The following is a 23177-nucleotide window of genomic DNA, read 5'->3' as shown; positions in this document are numbered from 1 at the left end:
GATTGTGTCAAGGGACAGATTCACCACTGTTTTACGCTTTCACTTTCAACATTTATGATATGACCTTTCGATGTACAATGGCAGGGGAAGGACCCTTTGGAAATACCTGGATTTCTGCATAAAATTGTTCATAAAATTTGATCTGACTTTCATCTAGGTCACAACGATAGACAGTCTGCGTAAACCAATAACACACAAACAATATGTTTTCATGTCTTTATTGAACACACTGTGTAAACATTCACAGTGCAGGGTGGAAAAAGTATGTGAACCCTTGGATTTAATAACTGGTTTCCCCTCCTTTGGCAGAAATAACCTTAACCAAATGTTTTCTGTAGTTGCGAACCTGACTTGCACAACGGGCAGGAGTAATTTTGGACCATTCCTCTTTGCAAAACTGTTTCAGTTCAGAAATATTCTTGGGATGTCTGGTGTGAACTGCTCTCGAGGTCATGCCACAGCGTCTCAATCAGGTTGAATTCAGGAATCTGACTGGGCCACTCCAGAAGGTGTATTTTCTTCTGTTGAAGCCATTCGGTTGTTGATTTACGTCTGTGTTTTGGTTCATTGTCCTGTTGCATCACCCAACTTCTGTTGAGCTTCAATTGGCGGACAGATAGCCTGACATTCTCCTGAAAAATGTCTTGATTAAACTTGGGAATTCGTTTTTTCATTGATGATAGTAAGCTGTCCAAGCCCAGAGGCAGCCCCAAACCATGATGCTCCCTCCACCATAGTTTCCAGTTGGGATGAGGTTTTGATGTTGGTGTGCTGTGACTTTTTTCTCCATGCATAGTGTTGTGTGTTCCTTTCTTGTTTAGTGTTTTAGGTATCATAGACTTGTCAGATGTTAGCATGGTCCAGAGATTTCTGTAACCCTTTAGATGACACTACAGGGTTCTTCTTAAACTCATTGAGCATTTCCCCATTTATAGACAATTTGTCTTACTGTGGACTGATGAACATCAAGGCTTTTGGAGATACTTTTGTAACCCTTTCCAGCTTTATTGCAAGTCAACAGTTCTTAATCTTAGGTCTTCTGAGAACTCTTTTGTTCGAGGCATGGTTCACATCAGGCAATGCGTTTTGTGAATAGCAAACTCAAATTTTGTGAGTGTTTTTATAGTGCAAAGCAACTCTAACCAACAGCTCCAATCTCATCTCATTGTTTGGACTCCCGGTTAGTTGACTCCTGACTCCAATTAGGTTTTGGAGAAGTCATTAGCCTAGGATTTCACATACTTTTTCCAACCTACACTGTGAATGTTTACATGATGCATTCATTATAGACAAGAAAAAATGCAAAAATGTGTGTTATTAGTTTAAGCACATTGTTTGTCTATTGTTATGATTTACATGAAGACCAGATTTGATGACCAATTTATGTAGAAATCCAGGTATTTCCAAAGGGTTCAGACAGTTTTTCTTGCAACTGTACATTGCTCATTGAACCATAGACCCAAATGTTGGTGCTTAGAAACCCTCCCCATACAGAAACAACTGTATATTATCGGCGACTTCGTTCTTCGAGAAGAACATACAAGACTTCGCCACTGACAACTTAACCCCCCTAGTCAATCGACCATCTTTCAACATCCACTATAGCTTGTTGAATAGATTTGATCACGAGTTTCATTCCACCCTCTTAATAGCGCCACCATCAGCATATAGCAAAGCTCCAATACCCCTACCTACATTCGAAAACACATCGTTAATCATAATGTTGAACAAAATAGGACAGATAGCACTGGCAATGAGGTATAATAAGAAATACCACTCAATTTAGAGAACAATGCTCTGGCTCCACCCATGAAAAGCACGTTGACGTACGTAATAAAATAAGCCTGCGAGCGCGTTCAGCAAACGTGCGTGCGTTACGTGCATCAAAGATGGTGTCGTAGGAACTGGGTACTGTTGTTCTACAAGTCATCTGAGTCTCAAATAGCTACATGCATGTGTTTAGTTTCTTGGAGCTGCTTAGAGTAAATACGTATGATCAAACTGATGTTTGCAGGATACAAAAAAAGTGAAAGGTACATGTAGAGAGGGTCGTTAGCAAGGAACTTAGTTTGAGGCAGGTTGGCTAGCTAACAATGTGTAACGTTGTGTTTTGAACTGACCTGTGTGGTGTGTTGTGCTTGCTAGGGACTGGTTTACTTTGAGATTTGACCGATTGGAGGCTAGCTATCGTCAGCTAGACCGCTCTATCTAGCCGGATCAGAGTGCGCGTGACCTTCTTTGCCCCCCATTACATAGTTATCTGGCAAAGGTTACTGGAGTTAGCCAAAACAAAAGTCGCTAGCTGCCTTGCTTGTGAAAGTTAAACAGAGCGCTGGCTATAGATAAGATGATTTGTTTTTAAGCTACAGTAGCTGACTTGCTAAGCTTGCTAGGGCGTGCTTTGTCAATTCAGAACTACGCGAGGTGAGTGGTCTCGCAGCATCTGGATTCAACGAGTTTAGTGTGTATGAATGAATGGACCCAAGTCAAACAGCTGGGAGGAAGCTCAAGCTTACATTACCGACATTGGATTCCCACCGAATTGACCAACGACCACATTAAAGGGGACCAACAACGAATAACTTTTGATTGTCTTTTAAAATATTTTTTAAATAGCATTTACAATAATGACTTACCGAGGCTTTATAAACTTTTTGTGCCTTGGGAATCGAGCTGTCACTATTTTAAATAGGAGCTCAGGTCGCCTCCACATCCAGATGGGGATACGAAATATTGCATCACAGGCTGAAAGTGGTTTCAACCCTGCGAAAGTTGCTGTGGTGACAAAGATGACAAGATATGAATTCGAGCAGCAAAGATATCGCTTTTCAGAGCTCTCAGAAGAGGACTTAAAACAGCTGGTAAGGGAATGGGGAAAAAGTATGGTATTTGCCAGTGGTGTAAAAATGATTGAAAGTACTACTTGAGTTGTTTTGGTGGGTATTTGTACTTTACTATTTGTATTTTTGACAACTTTTACTTAGCTACATTCCTAAAGGACATGATCTACGTTTTACCCCATACATTTTCCCTGACACCGTTTACATTTTGAATGCTTAGTAGGACTGGATAATGGTCCGATTCACGCGCAGTGGCGGATTCACTAAACACACATGCCCCTGGCTAGCCGTACATTGTTTACTTAATATAAGGAATGTTGTATTATTTATACTTTTGACACTTAAGTATATTTTCGCAATACATTTACTATTGATACTTAAGTATATTTAAAACGAATGTCTTTTAGACTCTTACTCAAGTATTCTTTTTCTGGGTGATGTTTACTGGAGTAATTTTCTGTTAAGGTATTTTTACTTTTCCTCAATGTTGACAATTGGGTAATTTTTTCCACCACTAGTACTTGCTCTCAAACTCATTTTTAAAATGTGTTCATCCTTGACAGTAAAACACCCCCTGAACAACTAGGCACATGCTAGTTTTCCTTTCAGTGCAGACAGAGACTTAGTGATCCCATAGATCTTTGCTGGTGATGGACAGATATTTATATTGCAGGATGTCCGATTCCTTTCTCAATGTTGTGAGTTGTATAATAATCCTCACCAGAGCCTGGTTGAAATGTCTTTGCTGTGGTTTAAAATGGTGATAATCAGAGTTTTTGTGCTTGTTACAGCTTGCATTGAAGGGCTCCAGTTACCTTGGGCTGCTGGAGAGACACAACATCCATACCCGCAATGTGGAACACATTGTGGAGAGTCTACAGTAAGATGATGAGATTCTATTCAAGGGTATTGTTGTGATTTACTGTATACAAGCAGTCATGAAGTTGTAATGTAACCATAACCTTTGTGTATTTTCTGTTCCCTCTAGGAAAGAGGGGATGGAGGTGCGTGTGGTGAAGAGAGGGCAATATGATGAAGAAACAGTGCGATGGGCAGATGCTATTATCTCTGCAGGGGGTACGTTTTCTCCCTTAAGAGTTTGAGAAAAGTAGCTGATAATTTCGCATGGTCACGTTCCCACTGGTACAATTGAATTGGGATTGTTTTGTAAATCCGTGCTCAGAGAATACAAAGGGTCAACCCATGAATAGGCCTATTTCACCCAGAAACCTTGCTATCATTTAGCTCTGACCCCCTCCTGTTCCTTTTGTTAGGGGATGGAACTATGCTACTTGTCGCCAGTAAGGTTTTCAATAAAGACCAACCCGTTCTTGGGGTTAACACTGACCCTGAAAGGTAACAACTCACAACAAAAGGGGTTAATGAAAATAAAGTGGTGGTTTGGGGAATTCCCTGTGGTGAATTTCAACATTTTGTTAAATGGAATGAGCGGGGGGGAATTGCTTTATCTAGTCTGAGGGGGAAAAGTGCTCCTATTAAAGCGGTCTTTTTTGCTTTTACATGAAGGTCAGAGGGACACCTGTGCCTGCCTGTGCGTTACACACATGCCTTCCCTGAGGCACTACAAAAACTCCGCCGTGGTCAGTTCAGGTGGGTGTTTCCCTTTCACCTCCCTGGTTAGAATACTGCTGTTAGGAAAGCTATGTTTACTCGTGAAGAATACTCTGATCTTTTTGCCACACTTCCCCAGTTCTTTTCAGCATTCCTGGTCTTACTACACTGCCCTCTGGTGTTAATGTTGCTGAACTGTAAGACATGAGTTTCTGATTCCAGGAACAGTAATGCCTAATAATATCATGGCATCCCCCCCCCCCCCCCCCCCCTTCTTTCTCCATATGTTCCTCTCCCTGCCTACAACATACTACTACTTAACTCCACTTATTAATTTCCTTCCCATTCCCTCTCAACCCCTCCCCCTATACGTCCTGCAGGTGGCAGTGGCGGCAGAGGATCCGTCTACACCTGGAGGGCACAGGGATCAACCCCACCCCAGTGGACCTACATGAACAGCAGCTCAGTCTGGAGCAACACAACCAGGCCCACCGCATCACCCTCATGGAGGCCCAGAGCAGTACGGCCCCTCGGCCTCCTATGTGTACCTGGCTCAGTCTCTTTGTCTGTCTGTCTGGGCCCTTGGGGAATAATCAGACTTATTGAATGGAGGGGGCACTGTCTTGAATGATTAACATGTCTTCTGGTCTGTCATTTTTGTTCTGGTATTAATTCACACAATTATTTTCATCTGATTTGTCAAAAAGCTATTTTCTACCAGTTCCTCTTCATTCAGCTGTTTATTTGATACAGGCGAGGCTTGCAGCTTATCCAAGCCCTACCTACTCCCTGTCAGAGGACTGAATGAGATCTTCATTGGGGAATCTCTCTCCTCCAGGTACCCATGTCATCAAACCAAACTATGGCATCTTGACCCCCCCCCCAAACATGAATGCATGTTTTGCTGCTTATCTCTGCATATTTCTCCCTTCATTAACCCTCCTCTGCACTACTTGGTAGGCCGCCATTGTAAATAAGAATTTGTTCTTAACTGATTTGCCTAGTTAAATATAAAATAAAAATACTACCACCCCCACCCATTTCTCCATGCACTCATTGGTGGATCTCTATCCGTCACTCACAGGGTGAAGTATAAATCCTTCAAACCTCATCTCACCCTCTCGCTCCATAGGGCTTCCTACTATGAGATCTCTGTGGACGATGGACCGTGGGAGAAGCAGAAGAGCTCTGGCCTTAGCATCTGCACTGGGACTGGATCTAAAGCCTGGTACACTAAGCTCCAACACTTTTTTTTTTCTTTCTTTTTTACCTATGTTGGTGTTTGCCAATTAGTGGTCCTGGAAGTCCACTTTGAATGTTACTTCTTGTATATGGTAGTTAAAAAAAAAAAAAAATCTCAATCAGGAAAAATGATGATTTAACTGACAGCACAGCTTTTAGTAGAATGTGTGTTTTATGAGACTCGTTCTGGTGTGTTTTCACAGGTCTTACAATATTAACAAACTGGTTGAACAGGCTGTGGGAGAGGTCTTAAGAATAGGTATGTGGACTCCAACCTTTTTTTATGAACAACAATAATCATGTGGATTTGTGTTTTTGTAAATCTGTGTGTAAATGGAATTACAGCTGGAAATTTGAGACAATCAATGATTTGGGGGAGAACCTGTTTACTACACTGATCATGTCATGACAGTGATTGAGTCCTCTGTCTTCCCAGGAAATGCACAAATGGGTCTTGATATTCCACTGAGTCAGGAATTGATTGAAAAGGGTGAGTTCCAAAAGATGTACAGCTGAATGTGTGGCTGGATGAATGCTCAAGGAAAATGTGTATACATGAATTGCACAATGTCTTTCTTTTGTCAGTGACTGATGAATACAACAAGTCTCTGGTGTTTGGTCCGGAGGAAGGCAGAATGATCTTCAGCATCAGAGAGCCAATCGTCAACAGAGTATTCTCCAGCAGTCGCCAAAGAGGCTTTGCCAACAGGTCAGTTTATCTACAGTGCCTTAGTATTCACACCCCTTGACTTTTCCACATTTTGTTGTTGTAGCCTGAATTTAAAATAGAGATTTTGTGTCACTGGCCTACACTGTTTTTACTTTTAAATAATGAATTAAAAATGAAAAGTTTAACTGTTTTGAGTCAGTAAGTATTCAACACCTTTTCTTATGGCAAGCCTAAATAAGTCACATAAGTTGCATGGACACTGTGTGCAGTAATAGTGTTTAGAATGACCACCTCATCTCTGTACCCCACACATACCCTTTAAGTTATTAATTACACTTTGGATGCAGTATCAATACACCCAGTCACTACAAAGACACGTTTTTCCTAACTCCGTTGTCGGAGAGGAAGGAAACCGCTCTGTGATTTCAACATGCAACCAATGGTGACTTTAAAACAGAGTTTAATGGCTGTGGTAGGACAAAACTGAGGATGGATAACAACGTTATTACTCTACAATACTAACCTAAATGACAGAGTGAAAAGAAGGAAGCCTGTACCGAATACAAATATTCCAAAACATGCATCCTGTTTGCAAAAAGGCACTTAAGTAAAACTTCAAAAAAATGTGGCAAAGAAATTAACTTTGTCAGACTGGGAGACAAATTTGCCTTTTTAGCAGGACAATAACCTAAAACACAAGGCCAAATATACAGTCGTGGCCAACAGTTTTGAGAATAACACAAATATACATTTTCACAAAGTCTGCTGCCTCAGTTTGTATGATGGCAATTTGCATATACTCCAGAATGTTATGAAGAGTGATCAGATGAATTGCAAAGTCCCTCTTTGCCATGCAAATGAACTGAGTCCCCCCCCAAAAAAAATTCCACTGCATTTCATCCCTGCCACAAAAGGACCAGCTGACATCATGTCAGTGATTCTCTCGTTAACACGGGTGTGAGTGTTGACGAGGTCAAGGCTGGAGATCACTCTGTCATGCTGATTGAGCTTGAATAACAGACTGAAAGCTTCAAAAGGAGGGTGGTGCTTGGAATCATTGTTCTTCCTCTGTCAACCATGGTTACCTGCAAGGAAACACGTGCCGTCATCATTGCTTTGCACAAAAAGGTCTTCACAGTCAAGGATATTGCTGCCAGTAAGATTGCACCTAAATCAACCATTTATCGGATCATCAAGAACTTCAAGGAGAGCGGTTCAATTGTTTTGAAGAAGGCTTCAGGGCGCCCAAGAAAATCCAGCAAGCGCCAGGACCGTCTCCTAAAGTTGATTCAGCTGCGGGATCGGGGAACCACCAGTACAGAGCTTGCTCAGGAATGGCAGCAGGCAGGTGTGAGTGCATCTGTACGCACAGTGAGGTGAAGAATTTTGGAGGATGACCTGGTGTCAAGAAGGGCAGCAAAGAAGCCACTTTTCTCCAGGAAAAACATCAGGGACAGACTGATATTCTGCAAAAGGTACAGGGATTGGACTGCTGAGGACTGGGATAAAGTAATTTTCACTGATGAATCCCCTTTCCGATTGTTTGGGGCATCTGGAAAAAAGCTTGTCCGGAGAAGACGAGGTGAGCGCTACCATCAGTCCTGTGTCATGCCAACAGTAAAGCATCCTGAGACCATTAATGTGAGGGGTTGCTTCTCAGCTAAGGGAGTGGGCTCACTCCCAATTTTGCCTAAGAACACAGCCATGAATAAAGAATGGTACCAACACATCCTTCGAGAGCAACTTCTCCCATCCATCCACGAACAGTTTGGTGACAAACAATGCCTTTTCCAGCATGATGGAGCACCTTGCCATAAGGCGAAAGTGATAACTAAGTGGCTCTGGGAACAAAACATCGATATTTTAAATGTATAGTATATGTAAATACTTCTAGTATGTAAATGAGATTTCTGTATTTCATTTTCAATAAATATGCAAAAAGAAACATGTTTCACACACAGTGAAATGGGTGGGGGAAATAATTTAATCCATTTTGAATTCATACTGTAACACAAGAAAATGTAGAATAAGTTGAGGACTATGCATATTTTCTGACGGCACATTGCCCATTCTTCTTGTCTTGCAGTGGGGTACAAGATCCCTTTTCTTATCTTTTTTTAATGTTTTGGGTTTTGCTCTTCAGGGTGTGTGTGCGCTCGCGGTGCTGGGACGCGTGCATGGTGGTGGACGGCGGAACTTCTTTTGAGTTCAACGACGGTGCCATAGCAACAATCACCATGAACGAGGAGGACCAGCTCCGGACTGTTCTCCTTGAAAACTGACCGGCCAAACCATCCTTACTGAGCTCACAGTGGACTCTCAACAGCAGTGATCTATGAAGGAAGCAGGGAGGACAGGCTAGTCTCATGCATTATTAGGACCTGTGAACTTGATGAGACTATCACATCCTCCCCTTGTAGCTTTTTGGAGTTTGGCAGAATGATATTTAGGTTATATTCACAAATGTGTTCTTTACTTTTGCATTGGTGTTGGCTGTATTAGTTACATTTGGGGTTTATTTAGCTTTTTTGTCTCAATTTGATTTATCCAATATCTTTACAAGCTTATCGGGCCATCGGAAATGAGTGTAATTATGCAGTATTTGCAACTTTTTTTCACAATACAATTACATGCAGCAGCCTTGCTCCATTATGGATTGTTAGTTTCACAAGTTTTGAGTTTGCATAAGAGACCATATAGGCAGCTGTGAGTTTCTGACTTTGCCTTGGGCATTTATCGTTGCCAAACACTACCCAAATCAATCCACTCCACCTATTGCTATATCATTCAAAACTGAGAGACCGAGTGAGCCCACGTGACACACCATTTCTTACGGAATGTTGTTATAATAACTGGATGTGCTGCCATCATTAGTTTATTTTATATTTACATTTATATTTTGGCCGTTTTTCAGACCGTGCCAATTACTATTGGAATTTTTTTTTGCTGTGTTGGACAAATTCTGATAAAAAAAAATAATTAAAAATCTATTCCATTTGGCTGATTTTATATATTTTTCTAGGTCTTTTGAGCTGCTTGGCTTCAAACACTGATTGTGTTGGAGAGGGGGTAGAACATTAAAAATCAAATGCACTAAGATCAAAACCCGAAAGCATTGTATTGCTCAACAGGTCAGGGCCTCGAGGGTCTTCACCTCAACTTTGACAAAACAGTGCCTTGACCTGAAACTGCAAAATACTAAAATATTTGCTTCCAGTGTTCATCAAGGGGTCATTTGGAAAATGCCCAGGAGTTAAGAGGGTTATGAATCACACATTGTGTAAGCTTAATATGCAGAAGGGAGCGATGTCTAAATCCTTATTGTGTTGTGAATTCTGCCATGTGAACTGTATGTGGGCTACTTTCTGTGGCTCTACTTCTACATCTGAAATGACTGTCTATGCACCTTATGGTGCCAGGTCATGAAACTACACTAAACAAAAACATTTACGCAACAAGTGAAGTGCTGCTCCCATGTTTCATGAGCTGAAATAAAAGATCCAGAAATGTTCTATATGTACAAAAAGCTTATTTCTCTCAAATGTTGTGCACATTTGATTACATCCCAGTTAGTGAGCATTTTATCCTTTGTCAAGACAATCCAGGCAGTTGAAAGATGTGGAATATCAAGAGGCTGATTAAACATTACACAGTTGCACCTTGTTCTGGGGACAATAAGAGCACTCTAAAATGTGCAGTTTTGTCACAAAACACAATGCCACAGATGTCTCAAGTTGAGGGAATGTGCAATTGGCATGCTGACTACAGGAATGTCCACCAAATAATTGAATGTTCATTTCTCTACCATAAGCTGCCTCCAATGTAGTTTTAGACAATTTGGCAGTACAGCTAACCGGCCTCACAATCGCAGACCATGTTTAACCACACCAGCCCAGGACCTCCACTTGCAGCTTCTTCACCTGCGGGATCGTTCGAGGGTGGGCAGGGATGCTGAAGAGTATTTCTGTCAGTTCTATAGCTTGTTTGTGGGGAAAACACTCATTCTGATTGGTTGGGCCTGGCTCCCAAGTGTGTGGGCCCAGGCCCACCCATAGCTGCGCCCCTACCCAGGCATGTAAAATCCATAGATTAGGGCCTAATGAATTTATGTCAATTGACTGATTACCTTACATGATCTGTAACTCAGTAAAATCTTTGAAAAGGTTGCATTTGTATTTTTGTTCAGTATACAACACAGGAGGCATTTGTCTGATTATTAAATTGTGTGAAATCAAATCATCACAGAACTCTTTAAATAAAACATTTATTTAGACATTGACAGTGCATCTTATTTGTCAATGCATGAATTAAAAAGAAACATCTACATTTTCTTAAATATCTCAACCAAATGTGAGCACTAACAGGAACCAGACCAAACATGGCTCAGATCCATACATAGCTAGTGCCCCCCCTGTGGCAGAGACTAGCATTTTCTTCTACATTATATGCCTGTAATGTAGTGCACTCATATTCAGTACCTAATTTAGAGAAGATTACATTTGTGTTTCTACAAAAATGCCAAAAGATTTAGACTTTTGTATACATTTTAACCACCTCAGCTTTTATTCTGTCAAACAGGTTAAATGTTCACATACTGCTTTACTCATCTCATATGTATATACTGTGTTCTATTCTACTGTATTTTAGTCAATGCCACTCTGACATTGAGCAATCTAATATTTATACATTTCTTAATTTTATTATTTTACTTTTAGATTTGTGTGTATTGTTAGATACTGCTGCACTGTTGGTGCTAGGAACATAAGCATTTTCACTACACCCACCGTAACAGCAGCTAAATATGTGACCAATAACATTTGATTTGGAAGTAGACGTTGATGTAAACTGTAACTTCATTGATTTTTCCCTTTAAAATAAACAGATCAAGTAAAAGGCATCATTATTTAAAATGGGGCCTTCAAATGCAGGTTTGTATTTTATAAACACTTTAAAAAGAGAATTCTAACCATTGCATCATGAGGTAGAGATTTCACCAGCTACAATGGTGGAACCAATGCCCACCATTATAAAACAAAAATAAGTGCTGACAAAAGCACAACACGACATCTTCAGAACAATTGGTGTCAGTGTACAACAAATTTCAAAAGGCACTAGAATATTCATAGACACAATGTCTGACACGGACACACTAAAAATAGCTAATATTCCTCCTATATCAGGACCACATCAGACAGAAATAAGTTATGACATGTTAGTGACAGCGTTAGGAAGGCGTTATGGCTAGGGTCTGAACTAGAGGTCGACCGATTAATCGGAATGGCCAATTAATTAGGGCCGATTTCAAGTTTTCATAACAAACGGAAATCGTTTTTTTTGGCAGCTGATTTGATTTTTTATACCTTTATTTAACTAGGCAAGTCAGTTAAGAACACATTCTTATTTTCAATGACGACCTAGGAACGGTGGGTTAACTGCCTTGTTCAGGGGCAGAACGAAAGATTTTCACCTTGTCAGCTCAGCTCCTGCGTTGCATATAATCTGACTGAGCATACAAGTATCTGACTGAGCGGTGGTAGGCAGAAGCAGGCGCGTAAACATTCATTCAAACAGCACTTTAGTGCGTTATGCCAGCAGCTCTTCGTTGTGCGTCAAGCATTGCGCTGTTTATGACTTCAAGCCTATCAACTCCCGAGATGAGGCTGGTGTAACCGAAGTGAAACCTAAGTCTTCTAGTAGTTGTTCCCCTTGCTCTGCTTGGGTAACGCTGCTTCGATGGTGGCTGCTGTCGTTGTGTTGCTGGTTCGAGCCCAGGGAGGAGCGAGGAGAGGGACGGAAGCTATACTCTGTTACACTGGCAATACTAAAGTGCCTATAAGAACATCCAATAGTCAAAGGTTAATGAAATACAAATGGTATAGAGGGAAATAGTCCTATAATTCCTAGAATAACTACAACCTAAAACTTCTTACCTGGGAATATTGAAGACTAATGTTAAAAGGAACCACCAGCTTTCATATGTTCTCATGTTCTAAGCAAGGAACTGAAACGTTAGCTTTCTTATATAGCACATGTTGCACTTTTACCTTTTCTCCAACACTTTGTTTTTGCATTATTTAAACCAAATTGAACATGTTTCATTATTTACTTGAGGCTAAATAGATTTTATTGAGTTATTATATTAAGTTAAAATAAGTGTTCATTCAGTATTGTTGTAATTGTCATTATTACAAATAAATATATCAAATTAAAATTGTCCGATTAATATGTATCGGCTTTTTTGGTCCTCCAATAATTGGTATCGGCATTGAAAAATAATAATCGGTCGACCTCTAGTCTGAACACCAAGCGACAGGTCATGCCCCACATGGTGCGGTCCCTCCAGGTGGCCTTGGTGGGACGGGCCACGCCTGAGAAGGGCCGGGTGTTGATTTGGAGACGGGGCAAACTTTTACTCAGGATTGGGAGGTAGGTGTCCTGGACCAGTCTGTATACCTCCAACGTTTGCAGCTCTGGGAACTTCTCATAATCACTGAAATAAACAACAACAGGCTTAGTTAGTGCAACAAAAGAAGAGAGAAATTAGCAGCTGAGGAAAGCAACAAGACTCCTAAAGCATTCATATTATCACTTGAGAGCTTGTCTGTGACTTACGCTAAGGCAGCAGTGTGAACCTGGTAGCAGCGGCTCAAAGCTAAGTGTCTAAGAGACTGCAGCTGCTGAAGGATGGGAAAACTGGAGCTCGTCATAAGAACACTGTCACTGACACAAACAAGATATCATCATGAGATTATGGTATGAAGAAACAGTAGTTGTACAGTATCCATGTCAAATAATGTCATGGCCAAAGAAATCATGTGGATCCACATTTCAGTCCAGCTCAGGACATGCAATATGAACGCACCTTAAATCCAGATTTACGAGGTTAGGACATCTCTCCACCAAGTCTTTCACATCTGAAAAGAGGCCATTGGTCAATTAAACTCATCAGGGATAATCAAAAACAGTCAATACAAATATGGGCAGAGGAAAAATGGTCGTTCTGCCCCTGAACAGGCAGTTAACCCACTCTTCCTAGGCCGTCATTGAAAATAAGATTTTGTTCTTAACTGACTTGCCTAGTAAAATAAAGGTAAAATAAATAAATGGTTTAAACAGCGAGTTAAATAGATTATACTATCATTCAGAAATACTTAAGACATTTGAACACATTCAAAACAATCAAATAAAACAATTAGAAATTGAGAGACTAAGTTTACCATAAGCGAGTCGAGGGAGAATTCAGAGCAGCCACACAGATTGAGCCGTACCAGCTCAGTATTCTGAGATAGGGACCTGATTGGTAGAGGAAGACTGTTTAGAGTCATTCTGAATGCTGTCTAAACAATACATCATTATAACAGATCATCATTGTAAACAGAGCATTTGTCTTCTTTATTCACTGAACGATGTTGTCAGAGAGCTCCAACGGGAGATGATATCATCTAGAACAGGGGTTGTGACAGTGCAGCGAGAGATCCATGTGATGGACATGCAGGTGTCTGAAATAACAGACAAAATTCAAAAGACAAATAGGATTGTCTGTGTTCACCTACAACAGATACCTCTGTATCCCCATTATATGTATGAGGACTCACTGTGTGTGGGTGAAACATGGTTCTTCAATGCAGGTATGGGGGCAGCGCAGTCCCAGTACTCAAACCGTAAGCATCTGCCCAAGAGCTTGATCTAGCTGGGCTTTCCCTATCAGATCCACACTATGCCACAGAGACTCATCAAACCTGCCAGGCACAAAAACATACAGAGACTTAATGACAGACTCCGATACATTTTGCTCATCTATTTGCCTGTGTTAGAAAAACAGTGTGATATCTAAGATGTTCAAGCAGAAATATCGAAATGTACTATGTAAGTAGTTTAAAAAGAGAGTTGAATGGTCAAAGACTCACGCCAAGCGATGCCAGCGCTTGCAGACCCAGGACATCCTGAGGAGGTCCTGCAGAGGGAGGCAGGACAGGATTCCCAACAGCAACTCATCTGGGAGACTGACCCAGGACAAGCCTGCCATTAAAACTACTGTTGACTACTGCTGAATGAGCTCATGAGGAGTGGTCTCCGTGTCCAGACATTCACCAAAGTACTGTCTCTTTTTCCATTTGCTCTTCAGTGAGAGGGACAGCATGGATCCCTCCAAACTCTCATTCAGACAGGGAAACTCCTGCAAAGACCTGATACAAAAATAATGGGACAATGATTAAAAACAGAAATCTTTGTGGGGTGAGTATAATTTGTGGAACGTTCCAACAGGAATCTGTCCAAACACTTTGTAAAGTACAAGGTTGCCAAAAAACAACGCATACAAAGTAGAATGATCAATTCACCTAGCTAACTAGCTGCCAAATAGGCATCAACTCACCACGTAGCTTATTCTTAATGTTTGTCAATAGGCTAACAGAGTGAGGACAGACATTTTTCAGAATAAACGTGGTGAGTGAAAAACTTTAGGAAATAGCCCACTCCCTACCCAGTATCTTTTTTTGACCACAGCTCAGAATTTAACACCATAGTACCCTCCAAGGTCATCATTAAGCTGGAGGCCCTGGGTCTCAACGCCGCCCTGTGCAATTGGGTCCTGGACTTTCTGACGTGCCGCCCACAGGTGGTGAATGTAGGAAACAACATCTCCACTTCGCTGATCCTCAACACTGGGGCCTCACAAGGGTGCTTGCTCAGCCCTCTCCTGTACTCCTTGTTCACCCATGACTGCGTGGCCAAGCACGCCTCCAACTCAATCATCAAGTTTGCAGACGACACAACAGTAGTGGGCTTGATTACCAACAATGACGAGAAAGCCTACAGGGAGGTGGTGAGGGCACTCGGAGTGTGGTGTCAGGAAAACAAACTCTCACTCAACGTCAACAAAACAAAGAAGATGATCGTGGACTTCAGGAAACAGCAGAGAGAGCACCCACCTATCCACATCGAATGGACAGTACTGGAGAAGGAGGAAAGTTGTAAGTTCCTCTGCGTACACACCACAGACAAACTGAAATGGTCCACCCACACAGAGGGTGTGGTGAAGGCAGTGCAACAGTGGCTTGTCACCTAAAACCCTGACAAACCTTTAGAGATGCACAATCGAGAGCATCCTGTCGAGCTGTATCACCGCCTGGTACGGCAACTGCACCGCCCTCAACAGCAAGGCACTCCAAAGGGTGTTGCGGTCTGCACAACGCATCACCGCGGGCAAACTACCTGCCCTCCAAGACACCTACAGCATGTCACAGGAAGACCAAAACGATCATCAAGGACTCATATCACTGGCCACTTTAATAAATGGATCACTAGTCAAGTCACTTTAAACAATGACACTAACAATGTTAACATATCTTACATTACTCAACTCATATGTATATAGTGTACCTTATACCATCTATTGCACCTTGCCTATGACGCTCAGCCATATATTTATATGTACATATTCCATCCCTTTAGATTTGTGTGTATTAGGTAGTTGCTGGGGAATTGTTAGATATTACTGCACTGTCGGAACTAGAAGCTCAAGCATTTCGCTACACACGCATTAACATCTGCTAACCAAAGGTGATTTGATTTGTATCTTATTTGGCCGCTACACAACTTTGTATGCGTTGTTTGTTGGCAACCGTGTTATTTACAAAGTTTTTGTTACAGATTCCTGTTGGAACGTTCCACAAATTGTACCCACCCATCTTTGTGATCATGTTGTATTACCCGGGATGTGACACAATGTACCCATCTTTGTGAGCATGTTGTATTACCCGGGATGTGACACAATGTAGCTAGTTAGCAAAGTGTAACGTTAGTTAGATAGTTCACGTTATCTCGCTACAATGTCAATGAATGCCCGCTATAATGTTTGCGGGCGTTCCATTTTAGTAGCTAATCTCACCCCTTTTCATAGAATCTCAAGGCGGTTCAACAGCAAAAACAAACATGACAAGTAAAACAATAGAGGCCAAGTCTTTGAAAGCTGCATCCTCTGAAGATGGAGAGGCAAGGGTCAGTTCATGGCTTAAGCCACTGAGGTACTACTGAAGGCTTGAGCATCGAGAACTGGTCAGAGGATGTATACTTAGCTAGCCAAGCTAAAAATAGCATCTTTTAAAATGTTTAATTTCACCTATATTTAACCAGATAGGCCAGTTGAGAACAGGTTCTCATTTACAACGGCGACCTGGCCAAGATAAAGCAAAGCAGTTACACCTAAACAAACGTAGTCAATAATACAATATAAAGATTTATGTACAGTGTGTGCAAATTTAGAAGATTAGGGAGGTAAGGCAATAAATAGGCCATAGAGGCGAAATAATTACAATTTAGCATTAACACTGGAGTGATAGATGTGCAGATGATGATGTGCAAGTAGAGATACTGGGATGCAAAAGAGCAAAAAGATAAATAACGATATGGGTATGACATAGTCGGTGTGCTATTTAGAGATTGGCTGTGTACAGGTACAGTGATGGGTAAGCTGCTCTGACAGCTGATGCTTAAAATTAGAGAGGGAGATATAAGTCTCCAGCTTCAGTGATTTTTGGAATTCGTTCCAGTTATTGGCAGGAGAGAATTGGAAGGAAAGGCAGCCAAAGTATGTGTTGGCTTTGGGGGTGACCAGTGAAATATACCTGCTGGAGCACGTGCTACAGGTGGGTGTTGCTATGGTGACCAGTGAGCTGAGATAAGGCAGGGCTTTACCTAGCAAAAACTTATAGATGATCTGGAGCCAGTGGGTTTGGCGACGAATATGTAGCGAGGGCCAGCTAACGAGAGTATACAGGTCGCAGTGGTGGGTAGTATATATGTGGCTTTGATGACAAAACGGATGGCACTGTGATAGACTGCATCCAGTTTGCTGAGTAGAGTGTTGGAGGCTATTTTGTAAATGACATCGTAAAGTCATGGATCGGTAGTATAGTCAGTTTTACAAGGGTTTGTTTGGCAGCATGAGTGAAGGAGGCTTTGTTGCGAAATAGGAAGCCGATTCTAGATTTATTTTTGGATTGGAGATGCTTAATCTAAGTCTGGAAGGAGAGTTTACAGTCTAACCAGACACCTAGGTATTTGTAGTTGTCCACATATTCTAAGTTAGAACCATCCAGAGTAGTGATGCTAGTCGGGCTGGCAGATGCGGGCAGCAATCGGTTGAAGATCAGGCATTTAGTTTTACTAGCATTTAAAAGCAGTTGGAGGCCACGGAAGGAGTGTTGTATGGCAGTGAAGAAGGTTTAACAACACAGTGTCCAAAGAAGGGTCAGATGTATACAGAACGGTGTCGTCTGCATAGAGGTGGATCAGAGAATCACCAGCAGCAAGAGCGACATCATTGATGTATAGAGAGAAAAGAGTCGGCCCGAGAATATAACCCTGTGGCTCCCCCATAGAGGCTGCCAGAGGTCCGGACAATAGGCCCTCCGATTTGACACACTGAACTCTATCTGAGAAGTAGTTAGTGAACCAGGCGAGGTAGTCATTAGATAAACCAAGGCTATTGAGTCTGCCGATAAGAATGCGGTGATTGACAGAGTTGAAAGCCTTGGCCAGGTCGACGAAGACGGCTGCACAGTACTGTCTTTTATCGATGGAGGTTATGATATCGTTTAGGACTTTGAGCGTGGCTGAGGTGCACCCATGACCAGCTCAGAAACCAGATTGCATAGTGGAGAAGGTACGGTGGGATTCGAAATGGTCGGTGATCTGTTTGTTAACTTGGCTTTCGAAGATTTTAGAAACACAGGGCAGGATGGATATGCAGTTGAAGTCGGAAGTTTACATAGACTTAGGTTGGAGTCATTAAAACTAGTTTTTCAACCACTCCACAAATTTCTTGTTGACAAACTATAGTTTTGGCAAGTCGGTTAGGACATCTACTGTGTGCATGACACAAGTAATTTTTCCAACAATTGCTTACAGACAGATTATTTCACTTATTCACTGTATCACAGTTCCAGTGTGTCAGAAGTTTACATACACTAAATTGACTGTGCCTTTAAACAGCTTGGAATATTCCAGAAAATGATGTCATGGCTTTAGAAGCTTCTGATAGGCTAATTGACATCAATTGAGTCAATTGGAGGTGGACCTGTGGATGTATTTCAAGGCCTACCTTCAAACTCAGTGCCTGATTGAACATCATGGGAAAATCAAAAGAAATCAGCAATTACCTCCGGGAAAAAAATGTAGACCTCCACAAGTCTGGACGCCTGAAGGTACCACGTTCATCTGTACAAACAATAGTACGCAAGTATAAACACCATGGGACCACACAGCCATCATACCGCTCAGGAAGGAGAGGCGTTCTGTCTCCTAGAGATGAACGTACTTTGGTGCAAATCAGTCCCAGAACAGCAAAGGACCTTGTGAAGATGCTGGAGGAAACAGGTACAAAAGTATCTATATCCACAGTAAAACGTGTCCTATATTGACTTTACGTGAAAGGCCGCTCAGCAAGGAATAAGCAACTGCTCCAAAACCGCCATAAAAAAAGCCAGACTACAATTTGCAACTGCACATGGAGATGAAGATCGTACTTTTTGGAGAAATGTCCTCTGGTCTGATGAAACAAAAATAGAACTGTTTTGCCATAATGACCATCATTATGTTTGGAGGAAAAAAGGGGACGCTTGCAGGCCGAATAACACCATCTCAACCGTGAAGTACGGGGGTAGCACCATCATGTTGTGGGGGTGCTTTGCTGCAGGAGGGACTGGTGCACTTCACAAAATAGGTGGCATCATGAGGAAGGAAGATATTGTGGATATATTGAAGCAACATCTCAAGACATCAGTCAGGAAGTTAAAGCTTGGTTGCAAATTGGTCTTCCAAATGGACAATGACCCCAAGCATACTTCCAAAGTTCTGGCAAAATGGCTTAAGGACAACAAAGTCAAGGTATTGGAGTGGCCATCACAAAGCCCTGACCTCAATCCTATAGAACATTTGTGGGCAGAACTGAAAAAGCGTGTGCGAGCAAGGAGGCCTACGAACCTGACTCAGTCACACCAGCTTTGTCAGGAGGAATGGGCCAAAACGTTTGACCCAAGTTAAACAATTTAAAGGCAATGCTACCAAATACTAATTGAGTGTATGTAAACTTCTGACCCACTGGGAATGTGATGAAAGAAATAAGAGCTGAAATAAATAATTCTCTATTATTCTGACATTTCACATTCTTAAAATAAAGTGGTGATCCTAACTGACCTTAAATATCAGGAATTGTGAAAAACTGAGTTTAAATGTATTTAGCTAAGGTGTATGTAAACTTCCGACTTCAACTGTCTAGAGTGTCTCCCCATTTGAAGAGGGGGATGACCGCAGCAGCTTTCCAATCTTTGGGGATCTCAGACGATTTTTTTTATTTTTTATTTTACCTTTATTTAACCAGGCAAGTCAGTTAAGAACACATTCTTATTTTCAATGACGGCCTGGGAACAGTGGGTTAACTGCCTGTTCAGGGGCAGAACGACAGATTTGTACCTTGTCAGCTCGGGGGTTTGAACTCACAACCTTCCGGTTACTAGTCCAACGCTCTAACCACTAGGCTACCCTGCCGCCCCGATACGAAAGAAAGGTTGAACAGGCTAGTAATAGGGGTTGCAACAATTTCAGCTGATCATTTTAGAAAGAGTGTCCAGATTGTCTAGCCCAGCTAATTTGTAAGGATCCAGAATTTGCAGCTCTTTCAGAACATCAGCTGTCTGGATTTGGTTGAAGGAGGGGAGGGGTGGGGGCTGTTGGCAGAGCTGTTGGCCGTGGTAGGGGTGACCAGGTGGAAAGCATGGCCAGTCGTAGAAAAATACTTATTGAAATGATTGATTATCGGAGATTTATCGGTGGTGACCGTGTTTCCTAGTCTCAGTGCAGTTGGGAGGAGGTGCTCTTTTTCTCCATGGACTTTACAGTGTCCCAAAACGTTTTGCAATTAGTGCTACAGGATGCACATTTTTGTTTGAAAAAGTTAGCCTTAGCTTTCAGACTGGCAGGTATTGACCGAGCTGAAGCTGGCTGGTGTCCGAGTTAACGGTGAAGACCGCTAGCAGTGGCTAACTGACTGACTGTTAGCTGGCTAGCTTCTGATGGGGGTTCCGATTCTAAAGTATAAAAATAGCAGATCCATACCACATTGGGTGAGGCAGGAAAGTATATTCAGTTCGTAGATGGAAAGTGAGATTAAAATATATACGAAAAAATGAGGAAAACGACTATTTACACGGGACAAGACAAACATATGTCCGACTGCTACACCATCTTGGAATAAACTGCTAAATTACTCAGTCAATCTGCAAATACGTGGCTCAAAAACACCAGATATATGCAATAAAAGTCAACGTTATCATTAAACGAAAATGCTTTTTGGTCTTAATTTAAGGGTTATGTTTACAATCACATTTCAATTAAGATAATTGTAGAAATAGGCGGAGTTTATGACTTTGTGGCTGTAGTAACTAGGGACGACCAGCGCACCATCGCCTCACACTGGCGTGGCTAGAAGGGATACGGTTTCTATCAAAGAGACGTCACAGTCTCGCTCTAGTTATCTCGCCAGCTAGCTAGTTATTGTATGCTAGCTGGCCCAAACGGCGTTCCATTTCCCACACATGTTCGTCCACTCCAGAATATTTCCAGCATCCAGTGCACTGTGGACTCGAGTCATTTGATGAATGGAAAGAGACATCCGTTACAAAACACCAAAATATGTAATGACATTCGGCGACTGTCATTGGGTCTACACTATTGTAGCCTGAATTAATTGATTGCGTCTTGCTTGACAAAATGACATTTTTTGTAGAAAGAAAAGTTGGGACAACTGAAAAGACGCTGAGATACAGGACTGTTCCGGGATGACAAGTGCGGCCACATGGATTTTAAAAAACAAGGCACAGAGGTGGGGGTGTTAGTTTAATTTGAAATAAGCTTAATTAACGTCTACATTTTTGTGAGATAAAAAAAAAAAAAAATACTTGATCAAAAGAAAACGGAATGGTTTTGAACACTCCTGAGTAGGGTTGCCAGGTCAAGCTGGAATGTCTAGACCAATGACTACTCAACCCCCCCCCCAAAAGGCTAGAAAACTAGCCCACTTTTGTGTTTCACAGCAAGAGAGGAGTTGCCATAGTTATACAATAAACCCCTTTTCCATAATGCTTTCGAGCCAACTAAGAAATAGTAACTAGTAACGACGTTAGAAGCTAAATTAGTGTTTACTCAAAATAATAATTATTGCAAGCTATGACATGACATAAAGGAATTGGAATATGTGGCATGAGGAAATATAATTTGCCCTTATTATTATTATTATTGCTATTATAAACTGGTTACCAACATAATTAGAACAGTAAAAAGTAATGATTGTCATCCCCGCGGTATATGGTCTGATCGGCTGAATTCAGGGCTAGAACCAGGTTTATAATTGTAAATAAATCCCCTAAACTAGGTGGTTCGATCCCTGAATGCTGATTGGCTTACAGCTGTGGTACATCAGAACGTATAACACGGGTATGACAAAATATGTATTTTTACTGCTCTAATTACGTTGGTAACCAGTTTAAAATAGCAATAAGGCACATCAGGGGTTTGTGGTATTTGGCCAATATACCACGGCTTAGGGCTGTATCCAGGCACCCCGCATTGCGTCTTGCTAAGAACAGTTCTTACCCGTGGTATATTGGCCATGTACCAGACCCCCTCTGGCCTTATTGCTTAAAAAAATCAGACAGAAGAGTTTGAGTGATGAAAGTTGGACAGAGGAACTCGAAATCTATTATCTGGCAATTGTGTTGTTATTATGTGCCAAATGTTAAGTCTAATGTCCTGCGTTTATGATTGTAATTCAATTTTGCTATGGTTTGCTTGGATAAAGGCAGGTAGCCTATAGCCCCTGATATACATACATCTAATTTCAGATAGTCTACAGTAGCCTAGAAAAGATTTAGGCAAGATGTAAACTGAACGATTTAGCAGCTTGCTTAGTTCAAATTAACAGACTAATTTATTCAACCTGAATAGTGAAGAGATTAAGAGTTCAAATGTGCTTGTGTTTTCCAATAGCCTGTTGGAATAGGCTACTGGTGATGGGTTCATAATATCAATCACTGAATTAGAATTAAATATTAATAATATGTATATGACCTGAATATTCTTGTCAGCAACAGCCAGTGTTTATTTTTTAGAATTTGTTTTACCTGTAGCCTAATCTTACTGTTACCGTCGATCTAACGCGTGATCGATCGGCAATCTAACAACTGATCGATCGGCAACTGCGATAGAGCTTTGTTAATTTCTAATTTAATTAACTTATGATGTCCATTAATGCATAATAACACAATGCTACAACTACAATACACGGAATTATAGGAATAAGCTATTTATTAAATTGGTTTGCCAGCTCCGGGTAGGCTACACAAGTGGCACACATTTAGTTGTAATGACTCCAGTGATATCGTCATTTCAACATATTTATTGTATCATATTGTAGCCTACAATGGCATATACGTTAATAGGCTCCATGATGGCCAACAGAGGCAAATGTACCATGCTTCACATTTAGCCTGTCAGTTTCGTTGAGGACTTTCCCCCATAAAAAGACTAGGTGTGGGAGTTCCATAACTTCCATTTCACATTTTCCACTCGGGCATCCCCGAGACCCAAGGACGCCCAAAGTCGTTTTCCAGTGCTTTGCCTCCATCATTTATTTATGTGCATCAGTTCTAGCGTATTAATATGTTTTATGCAAAAGTGTGTCTCCATAATGACAACTTAAATTGTGTGAAAACCGCGAACATGGCAATACTGCTCCCAAGTCCCAACTTTGGCAGACAAGTTTCATACTCTCGCGGAATCTTGACATCACTGACATT

At 41.4% G+C, this 23177-nt stretch overlaps 1 protein-coding gene and 1 pseudogene across 6 annotated transcripts; one reads left to right on the top strand and one right to left on the bottom strand.

The window, feature by feature from the left end:
• The first annotated feature begins 1861 nt into the window (after positions 1-1861).
• nadk2 (NAD kinase 2, mitochondrial) lies at positions 1862-10603 on the top strand. 6 transcript variants are annotated; one of them, XM_031802521.1, is made up of 13 exons: positions 1868-1908; positions 2693-2861; positions 3632-3720; positions 3829-3917; positions 4115-4196; positions 4368-4451; positions 4793-4932; positions 5166-5250; positions 5545-5640; positions 5858-5913; positions 6091-6144; positions 6240-6363; positions 8468-10603. In XM_031802521.1, the coding sequence occupies exons 2-13, from the start codon at positions 2718-2720 to the stop codon at positions 8604-8606; spliced, it is 1182 nt and encodes a 393-aa protein (XP_031658381.1). In that variant the 5' UTR covers positions 1868-1908; positions 2693-2717; the 3' UTR covers positions 8607-10603. The 6 variants fall into 6 exon arrangements, with proteins under 6 accessions (XP_020313404.1, XP_031658381.1, XP_020313402.1 ...); XM_031802520.1 differs by having other exon boundaries at positions 1878-1908; positions 4793-4956; positions 5497-5640; XM_020457815.2 differs by having other exon boundaries at positions 1862-2861.
• Positions 10604-11298: 695 nt separating this feature from the next.
• LOC109868183 (S-phase kinase-associated protein 2-like) lies at positions 11299-15520 on the bottom strand (annotated as a pseudogene).
• Positions 15521-23177: the final 7657 nt, after the last annotated feature.

The sequence above is a fragment of the Oncorhynchus kisutch genome, linkage group LG23 (genome assembly GCF_002021735.2).
Source record: "Oncorhynchus kisutch isolate 150728-3 linkage group LG23, Okis_V2, whole genome shotgun sequence".
In the NCBI taxonomy this organism is placed as follows: domain Eukaryota; kingdom Metazoa; phylum Chordata; class Actinopteri; order Salmoniformes; family Salmonidae; genus Oncorhynchus; species Oncorhynchus kisutch.
The sequence above is the reverse complement of the archived record's forward strand: the minus strand, read 5'-3'. Positions and strand labels throughout refer to the sequence as shown.